The sequence below is a fragment of the Garra rufa genome, chromosome 18 (assembly GCF_049309525.1).
Source record: "Garra rufa chromosome 18, GarRuf1.0, whole genome shotgun sequence".
Lineage (NCBI taxonomy): Eukaryota > Metazoa > Chordata > Actinopteri > Cypriniformes > Cyprinidae > Garra > Garra rufa.
In genome coordinates this window covers 37,322,291-37,333,139 of record NC_133378.1, presented here as the reverse complement: position 1 = coordinate 37,333,139, position 10,849 = coordinate 37,322,291, and the positions used below count along the sequence as shown (strand labels likewise).

Below are 10,849 nucleotides of genomic sequence, written 5' to 3'. Positions count from 1 at the left end.
TTTATTGATCAAAATTGTCAGTAAACACATTTATGTTACAAATGCTTCTTTTAATTCAAATAAATGCTGTTCATTGAACTCTCTCTTCATCAAAAAGTCTTAAATTACTTTATTTTTGTTCCCATTCAAATATTAGGCAGCAAAAACGGTTTTCAACATTGACAATAATAATATCCATTATTAAAAATTGAGAACTGATAGTAATTGACAACAATTAAAGCACCATATTATAATGAATAAGAATAAATAACAAATATGATATACTCAAAAAACAAACAAACAGTTATTTTAAATTGTAATAATGTTGTAAAAATTGTAATCAATTATTACTGCTTTTAATGCAAATTTGGTCAAAAATAAGAGACTTCTTTCAAAAACATAAAAAAAAATCCAAATTATTTCAAACTTTTGACTGGTAGAAGTAAACAGAGACAAAACAATAAACCAAGAAACCAAAGAAAGTGTCAACATCATCTTCAGGAACAAATCTGGTAGTTAATTCTGTGTTAATCAATAACCAGAATCTTGAAGAAAGGAGCTTGTATGTTTACATCTTGAGTGAATCACATGCGGTGAGTTTGTCCATGTTGCAGCTTTCTCATCCAGTGATCATCGGTATTACAACTGACCTTATTTGGAAATGTGAACTCATCCGGGCAAAGCTCAATTCTGATATGAACAGTGCTTTTCACAGCACATACATCAACACTAAGCGCCTCATATGACGCATCTTTTAAAACCTTTGTGCATGCGGACCTCAGTTGGGAAAGCAGTTGAGTAGAATCAGCAGAATTACATTTACTTCTAGCAAGGACAGGTTCTTCTAAACATCCAGAGATGTTCAGTGGTCGGGCTGGTTCCTCAATAACGACCCAGCTTTCCTCATCTAAAGCCACCGGTCCATTAGCAGCTAAGATGAACATGAAAGGGGCAGGAGCGATTTCTTCTTCGGCGATTAGTGCTGGTTCCACAAATGTTGATAATGGTTCCTCTGTGACGACCAATGTCTCCTTGAACTTCTTTCTCTGAAGTTTTTCTGATTCTTCTGCATCAAGGCTTTCTTGCTCCTGAGTGATCTGAAAGATTTCCTCAACAATATCCGCAATTTCTTCAGCAACCAGCAATGGCTCTTCAGCTCCAACGACTGGCTCCTCAACTTCGACTTTGAAGGTATCAACTGCTAATTTTACAACTGAAGACACATTATCAGCCTCATCGGCTAATTTTGTCAGTTCATCGTTGAGCTGGTTCTCACATGCTTGTTCCTTTTCTTCTGATATTATGCTTTCAACAAGTTGTATAAGCTCTTTGTCTTCTCTCAAGGCCTTTTCAGCATCCTCAGCCTTTGGTTCTTCATCTTCTGCAACCTTAGCATCATCTGGTGCACCTTCAGACTTCACAAGTCCTATATGCATCTCGCTGACTTTTCTTTTAACTGGCTCTTCAGCTGTTGGTTCTTTCACAAAAGCTACTGGTTCTTGTGTAGCAGGCAAATCTTGGATGATCTCATCCGCATTTGAGGACCTCTTTGTCAATAAACCCGAACTTATGGGTTGCGCGGGAATGGCATCGACCAATTGCAATTTGATCTTCTCTGCGACTTCCTCAAGAATCTCCTTTTGGTTTGCATTAATGAAGCCTTTGTCCTTTTGGAACGAAAAATTGGCAAATGTGAATAAGAATGCACTACATTTGTGATTTATGAGGATTTGTTGTTATCTATCCAAAAATAATCATCAGCTAAAGCAGAATTCGATTGCAACACGTTTCAAAAACATACTAGAGCATTCTTGATTTTATTATGAATGTATGACGGTGTTTCAGTGGCACGTTAAAAATTATGAGATTAAAATTGAAACTTTGAGAAGAATAAAGTCGAAATGACAAGAAGAATAAAGTCGAAATTATGAGAATAAAGTTGAAATATTTAGAGAATAAAGTCGAAATTACGAGAATAAATTCGAAATGACAAGAATAAAGTCTAAATGTTTCGAGAATAAAGCCTACATTTTTTTGAGAATAAAGCTGAAATGTTTCGAGATTAAAGCAGAAATGTTTCGAGAATAAAGTCAAAATGTTTCGAGAATTAAGTCGAAATTACAAGAATAAAGTCGAAATGTTTTGAGAATGAAGTCGAAATGTTTTGAGGATAAAGACGAAATGTTTCAAGAATGAAGTCGAAATTACGAGAATAAAGTCGAAATGTTTTGAGAATAAAGTCAAAATGTTTGAAGAATAAAGTCAAAATGTTTGAAGAACAAAATTGAAATGTTTCGATAAAAGTCAAAATGTTTCTAGAATAAAGTCGAAATATTATGAGAATAAAGTTGAAATGTTTGAAGAATAAAGTTGAAATGTTTGCAGAACAAAATTAAAATGTTTCGAAAAAAGTCAAAATATTTCTAGAATAAAGTCAAAATATTATGAGAATAAATTATGAAAAAAGTCAAAATGTTTTTTTAAAAAAGTCTAAATGTTTTGAGAATAAAGTCGAAATGTTTCAAGAAAAATCAAAAAGCTTCAAGAATGAAGTCGAAATTATGAGAATAAAGTCGAAAAGTTTCAAGAATTAAGTTAAAATGTGTTAAGAATAAAGTTGAAATTACAAGAATAAAAATAAAATTTTTGGAGAACAAAGTTGAAATGTTTCGATAAAAGTCAAAATGTTTCTAGAATAAAGTCAAAATATTACAAGAATAAAGTTGAAATGTTTGGAGAATTAAGTTGAAATATTGCGAGAATAAAGTCGAAATGTTTGGAGAACAAAGTGGAAATGTTTTGAAAAAAAAGTGGAAATGTTTTAAGAATAAAGTCGAAATATTACAAGAATAAAGTTAAAATGTTTGGAGAATAAAGTCGAAATGTTTTGAAACTAAAGTCGAAATGTTTTAAGAATGAAGTCGAAATATTACAAGAATACAGTCAAATATTTTGAGAATAAAGTCGAAATGTTTATTAAAGCAATTAAAACTATAATATTTTGAGAGCACAGCCTGTTCAGGCAAATGGCCCGGATTGTGAGCACCAGGAGAAGTTGTCAGGCCACAGGAATTTATTTGAAGACATGTGGGATTATTAGCAGATTATTATTAGCACGTGTTATACTCGCAGGGACAGTATGGTTGGAAATAATATTTCACATCTTCGATTGCTCTCATTAGGCCTATTTGTAGTGCGCCAGCCACCCAATAATTGCAATAAGCTTTGTGCTTTTAGTACTTTTAATAGAAAACAAAGTCTTAAACTTTCAAAATCTGTCAGTTTTATAGCAAAATACAAACAATGTGTCTTGCAATGTGTTTTTCACTCTTTAATGTGTTGTGTGACAGATAGCTGTATTCATGTGAATCAATCGTCTTTTTGATTACAATGAGAAATATTTCAACATTGTAATGTTGTATAAATTGTAAAGTTGTATTGTTGTCTTTTCTGAGGTATATAAGTGACGATTTACAAGTTTTATTCACTGTATAAAAGAGTAAAATGACTGAAAATCCTATTTAACATCTTCCATTCATTATACTTTGTTGCTTTTAGTATAACACAGTTCAGCTTTTTCAAGAATAAAGTCAAAATTACAAGATTTACGAGAAATGTACAACTTTATTCTCGAAACATTTTGACTTTATTCTCATAATTTCAACTTTATTCTCTATATATTTAGACTTTATTCTCATAATAATTTTTTTAACTACATATTCCAACATAAAATATTTTTTTTCTGTCCACACTAATAGCAAAAATACTGTCCAATGCGACTAATCATAGCCAATAAATAAATATTTGATGTTTAAAATACAGACAAGGTTTTACAATGGACAAGGGAGCAGCTGGGAAAATAGTTAAAACAAAAATTAAAATGTACTCAAACATTTACATTTTGGATGGTTTTAAGGTGTTTCTTCTTTGAAACAGATTTTGAAAATGTATCATTACATCACTTGCTCATCAATGGTTCCTCTGCAGTGAATGGGTGCCGTCTGAATGAAAGTCCAAACAGCTGATAAAAACATCACAATAATCCACAAGTAATCCACACCACTCCAGTCCATCTATTAACATCTTGTAAAGCCAAAAGCTGTGTGTTTGTAAGAAACAAATCCGCCATTAGGGCATTTTAAACCTCAAAACATTGCTTCTGGCCAAAATATGAGTCCATAATCCAATAAAGCTTCCTCCAAAGAAAACGTCCATCCCCTTTTATCTTCTAACATCAACATATTTAAACTTTTTGTCTGTTTTGGCTTGCAAACAGTGCTTGATCTGTGCATATTTCTCTCCTGATTCAGGCAAGACAACTTTTACACTGATAAAGGACTTGTATTTTAGCCAGAAGCGTTTGAAATTAAACATCTAAATGAATGATCTGTTTCTTACAAACAAGCAGCTTTTCACTTCACAAGTCGTTGATTAAGAATCCACCCATTACAGTAGCGGCTACTTTAAAAAGTACAGTATTCTATTTTTTTTTTTGTACTCCTCCTTGAAAATTGATCAGATTCTTCTCAAAATTGGCTCAGATGATCTCTGGCCTCTGGAGCTGCATGGAAATGACAGATTATTTTTTTTTAATTCATCTTTGTTCAAAAGTTATGTCGCAAAGTTTACAAGGTTGACCCAAAATTGGTTCAGAGGCTATATCTTGGCCAAACTTCGATTAATTGAAATAAAACTTGATTTGCTTCATCAACACCATGCCTTGAGGGTCTATGCCAAAGTTGGGAACAGCGCCACCTATGGGTCGTGAGATGACATTTTTTTTTGTTTATAACCTTTGAACAGTTAGTCAGAAAATCATTATACTGGTGTCTGATTTTGGTTCATGCCAAATCTGAGGATATCAATATTGTCAGGATCGGCTGAACCATGTGTTTGCCATTTTGAAATTTGACATAACTTGCAATATCTTTTGAACCATTTGACATATCTACACAAACATCAATAGAGACCATCAACACAATGTCCTGGAGGTACCTTAGAAGTATGAAGACAGCGCCACCTACAGCTCCAGAGATATAACTATTTATTTACAAAACGCTAATAACTTTTGAAAACATTGTCCAAATTATATTGCCCATAATCGCTGCTTGCAGCTATATTTTTACTTTTTTCCAGAGAGTAAAAACTAAATTTAATTGCATTTTGCTTAAAACAAGACTAAATATCTTATGTCATTTTGCTTATCTAACAAATGCATCTTAATTTAAGATTTGTTTTAAATATTTTGACTAGAAACAAGAAAAAAGCCTTTTTTTTTCTGCAATGGACAGAGGATCCATTGGTGAGTAAGTGATGTAATGCTACATTTCTTCAAATCTGATCAAGAAACAAACTCATCTACATCTCGGATGTCCTGACGTTAAGTACATTTTTATTATTGTAACTTCTACTTACAGGCTGCACGTCGTTCAGATCCAACGCTTTGGCCAGTGCGTCAACTACATCCTCGATTTCTGCTGCATGTTTCACGGTTTCGCTCTTCTTTTTGAACATTTTACCAAAGAAGCCGGACACCTCATCTCCACTGGGCTTTGGGGCTTTATTAGATGGTTCTGGAACTGTTGCGACTGCTGTTTTTGGCTCAGGGGTCGTTTCCACATGCGCAGATCCATTGGGTTTACTGCTGTCTACCTCCTCTTTTTCTGGTGGTTTTGGTTGATCTGTGACAGGCGCTGGTGGGGTTTCACTCTTTTGCTCCACTGCTGCTTTTTTCATCATCTCTATACCAAAGAAAACAAAAGAAATGATGTATGCAATGCACAGGAACAATAATATATATTGCCTTCAGCTATCAATATGATTATCATTTTGTCCAGTCATAAATCATAATACACACCCACTTCTTATACACACTTGACGTTCTGAAGAACAAATGAGGTTACAGTCAAAATAACAGCACAATAACAGAACAAAACTGCTCAATGCATATGCATTTGCATACCTGCATAAAGTGCATTTCTGTTCTTATTTCTATGTGCATTGGACAACTTTCATTGAATTATAATATGTGTATGAACAAATGCATGCATCTGCATTCTATTGTTTATACAGTTGAGGTCAAAAGTTTGCATACGCCTTGCAGAATCTGCAAAATGTTAATTATTTTACCAAAATAAAAGGGATCATACTAAATACATGTTATTTTTTATTTACTACTGACCTGAATAAGATATTTCACATAAAATACATTTACATAAAAAGTCCACAAGAGAAAATAATAGTTGAATTTATTTTAACCCTGTTTGAAAGTTTACATACACTTGATTCTTAATACTGTGTTCTTATCCGAATGATCCACAGCTGTGTTTTTTTTTTTTAGTGATAGTTGTTCATGAGCTCCTTGTTTGTCTTGAACAGTTAAACTGCCCGCTGTTCTTTAGAAAGAATCCTTCAGGTCCCACAAATTCTTTGGTTTTCCAGTATTTCTGTGTATTTTAACCCTTTCCAACAATGACTGTATGCTTTTGAGATCCATAATTTCACACTGAGGACAACTGAGGGACTCATATGCAACTATTACAAAAGGTTGAAACGTTCACTGACGCTGAAGGAAACACAATGCATTAAGAGCTGGGGGGTGAAAACTTTTGAACAGAATGGAGATGTGTACATTTTTCTTTTTTTGCCTAAATATCATATTTTTTTTATTTAGTACTGGCCTTCAGAAGCTACTGAAGATACTTACATGTTTCTCAGAAGTCAAAATAAGTAAAATTTACCCTGATCTTCAAATTCCAAAAGTTTTCACCCCCTGGCTCTTAATGCATCATGTCTCCTTCTGGAGCATCTGTGAGCATTTGAAGCTTCTGTAATAGTTGCATATGAGTCCCTCAGTTGTCCTCAGTGTGAATAGATGGATCTCAAAATCATACAGTCATTGTTGGAAAGGGTTCAAATACACAAAAATGCTGAAAAACCAAAGAATTTGTGGGACCTGAAGGATTTTTCTGAAGAACAGCAGGCAGTTTAACTGTTTAGGACAAACAAGGGACTCTCAACAACTATCACTAAAAAAAAAAAAAAAAAAAAAAAAAACACAGCTGTGGATCATTCAGGTAACAACAGTATTAAGAATCAAGTGTATGTAAACTTTTGAACAGGGTAATTTTTATAAATTCAACTATTATTTTCTCTTGTGGACTATATGTAAACATATTTTATGTGAAATATTTCATTCAAGTCAGCATTAAATAAAAAATAACATGCATTTTGTATGATCCCTCTTATTTTGGTAACAATTTGCAGATTCTGCAAGGTGTACGTAAACTTTTGACCATAACTGTATCACTAACATTTAGCAATAAAGGAGCATGGAAAATGTACTTGTGTGTGTGTTTAATTTCTATGAAAGGCTTTGAGAAAGTGTTAGCAACAACAAAATAGCAATGCACACAAAATGCAAATTAAACATTGCTTTATCCACCAAGCATCTGACTACAACACCCAAAGTTTATACAGAGCTTTGAGTCATGTTCTCAATTGTTGGCTGACTAAGTTAATCCAAACAATGTGCTGTAAATGCCTGCCATTTCAGCTTGATACTCTCATAGAGCCTTACAGATCAAATAACGAGGGGAGAGAAATATAGTCACATTAACAGAATAAATGTGCAGTATATTGTATACATACCAGGTTCAGCAACATCTGGAGCTGGTACTGCATGTCCATTCAGTTCTCCATTTTGGACTTTTTTCTCAGTGTTTGCCTGGTAAATGATTTGTACAGTTAGTTTTATGATGTTCTGTTGTTTTTGTATTAATTATTTTGAATTTAGCTTTATTTTTGTATTTTTCTAAAGTAGTTAAAGTTTTGGTAATTTTGTTATGTGTTTTTGACATTAAAAAAATAGTTTTCAGTTTTAATTAGAATTTTAGAATTTAGAATTTTAAAGTTGAACTAAATGTTTCTTTGGAAACTAGCTAGTTTAAAAAAAAGTTTAGTTTTTTAAACTCTTTATTTTAGTATTTTTTTATTTCAAGTAACAAAAATATTTTTATGGTATGATTTTTCATTGCAGAGTTGTCTCAGTAAACACCACGCCATCACATGATTGTCTTTAGCAGAGAAACAAAAATACAAATAAAAAATTAAAGTTTTTAAATCACAAAATTTAAATAGGAAAAAAAGAGTGTTATAAGAATTCATATAAATTCATAATTTATAACCTGCCTTTCTGAATAACGATTTCACCCAAATATCTACCAAAACAAACACATATTGGGCATAAAATGTCATTGCTACATTGAACATTTTTGCTATCATCATATATTGAATTAAGTTTTATTTTTGTATTTTTCTAAAGTAGTTAGAGTTTTGGCAATTTTGTTGTGTGTTTTTGTCTTTGTTAAAAAATTAGTTTTATATAAATAATTAGAATTTTAGAATTTAGAATTTTATTTCAAGTTAAACTAAATGCTGCTTTGGAAACTAGCTAATTTAAAATAAGTTTAGTTTTTATTTCAGTATTTTTTATTTCAAGTAACAAAAAATAATTTTACGGTATGATTTTTCATTGCGGAGTTGTCTCAGTAAACATTACGCTATCACATGATTGTCTTTAGCAAGAAAAAAAAAAATTAAAGTTTCTAATGACAAAATTAAATTGGAAATAGAGTGTTATAATAATTCGTATTAATTTATAATTCATAATTTATAACCCGCCTTTCTGAATAACGATTTCACACAAATATCTACCAAAACAAACACATATTGGGCATAAAATGTCATTGCTACATTGAACATTTTTGCTATCATCTAGCTAATTTGAACAGAAATTGTTTTTAGGACTACAAAGAATATTTGCACTTTAAACTATATATTCATGATGTTGCTAAAATGGCAGAAAAATATCACTTAAAATATTGATGTTGCAAAATAAAGCAATCATAATATAAAATAAAAAAATAAAAAAAAATGAAAAAAAAAAATCTCACCTTCTGCCGTTTTTTCTGGGTTGAATGCTCGTTTCCCATGGTCACTTCAAGTCAGCAACTGAAAATATTTATATATTTATATAAACATGCATATGATGAAAACATGCACAAAACAATTGTTCAAAAGTCTGTTACAAGAGTTAAATTCAGTCATATCACTAAAATCCCATTAGGAAACATTATAGATCGCTGCAGGGTGGAGTAGTTAATGACTTGTTTTTGTAAAGGCTGTAAATTTAATCCCATGCAGGAATGATAATTAAATACTAAACGATATTTATGATTATTGTAACATATGCAGACCATTGCATATACAGATTTAAAATTATTTTTAAAAAAGGTATTTACCTTTCCAATGTCTTGTGTCCCAAACTGACAATTAAAGTCTGTGTTCAGTTTCCAAAGCTCGATTAAAGTAATCTCCAGCAGTCTGCTCTCTGTCAGCCCTCGTGTGTACACATATACCTGTCCTAACAGAGGGTGGGGCTCAAAACTGATTACCTTAAGGTACTTCTGAGACAAAACTGTGGATGAGACCTGGCCTGTGAACCTATTAGCACTGATGAACTCAACATCATGTGCTATTGTTTCTCACTGATGCGTTATTCCACCTAAATAAAGGTGATATGATTATCACACACATTAAAGATAAGGAATCAGACGACATCTACTCAAAACACTGAAGCAGAGAAAGTGTCCGACTGATCTGAGACCAGCTTTTGCGGGACAGCCTGTTTTGTAGGTGTGGTTGAGCCCAAACAGGATGTGTGTAGAGGATACATAGAAAGAGTTTATTTGCGCAGTGTGACTCTCATCCAGGGCTTGAGTACAGAGTACATGACAAGCTTACCAGCCTAAGCCTTTATTTATTTAATGATTGCTCACCTGCAGAATACAAGGGAAGGAACATGAAATACACTTAAGTGATGTGAAAAATGAAGAGTGCTGCTCTTTTGATCTTAAAATGCATCAAAGAATCCTGAAAGAATTCAGTTTCCACAAAAATATGAAGCAGCACAATGTTTTCAACAATGATAATAATCAGCATGCTAGGATCATGTGACACTGAAGAATAGAGTAATGATGCTGAAAATTCAGCTTTGCATCATGGGAATAAATTACAATTTGTAATATATTCAAACAAAAAACAGTTATTTTAAATTGCAATAATATGAGCAAATAATCAAACAAATGCAGCCTTGGTGTGCATTAAAAAATGTTTGAAAGGTACTGTAAGTTGCATTAAAAGTTTATATCAATGTTAGAAAGATGATCATATTTTCCAGTGTGATTTCAAAAAAAAAAGAAAAAAAAAAAAGAGTACACATTTTCAATTTGAGATATTATTATAGTTTTTATTCATATTTTTAATCAGGTTTTATTTATTTTCTTATTTTCCATTTCCATTTTAGTTAAAGCTTTAATTTATTTTGCATTTGTTTTATTTTATTTTTATTTATTTTTATTTTTTATTTTAAGCCGGTTCTGGACTTCACTGCAGATTCATTAAACAGACTATTTGATCTTTACAGCCAGTTAAACTTATTAGTTTAAGCTAATCATCAAACATAAAAGGATCAAGCTAATTTGAACACAAATCATTTTTAGGACTACAAAGAATATTTGCACTTTTAACAATATATTCATGATGTTAAAATGCTGAGAAATAAATGATACAGTTTTCTTGTAAAGCTTTATTTAATAAAGCTATGTTAATATAAAATTATACAAAAATAATGATTTTATTTTTTTACCTTTTGCGTTTTTTTTTCCGAGTTAAATGCTCGTTTCCTATGTTCGCTTCAAGTCAGCAACTAAATAATGGCATTGGTATTGAAAATAGCAATTAAACATAAATTCAGCAAACTAATTGTCCAAAAGCCTGTTAGAAGAGTTAAATTTGCTAAAATCACTAA

At 31.9% G+C, this 10,849-nt stretch overlaps 1 protein-coding gene across 1 annotated transcript in view; it reads right to left on the bottom strand.

Moving 5' to 3' along the window:
- Window positions 1-9,650, bottom strand: part of LOC141290648 (uncharacterized) — a 74,392-nt gene extending 64,742 nt beyond the window's left edge. The window contains exons 1-5 of the mRNA XM_073822753.1: window positions 9,282-9,650; window positions 8,934-8,991; window positions 7,630-7,705; window positions 5,395-5,720; window positions 803-1,646 (exon numbers count right to left, since the gene is read on the bottom strand). Coding sequence (XP_073678854.1) covers window positions 803-1,646; window positions 5,395-5,720; window positions 7,630-7,705; window positions 8,934-8,972 — 1,285 coding nt within the window. The 5' untranslated portion in view covers window positions 8,973-8,991; window positions 9,282-9,650. The remainder of the gene's footprint in view (window positions 1-802; window positions 1,647-5,394; window positions 5,721-7,629; window positions 7,706-8,933; window positions 8,992-9,281) is intronic.
- Window positions 9,651-10,849: the final 1,199 nt, after the last annotated feature.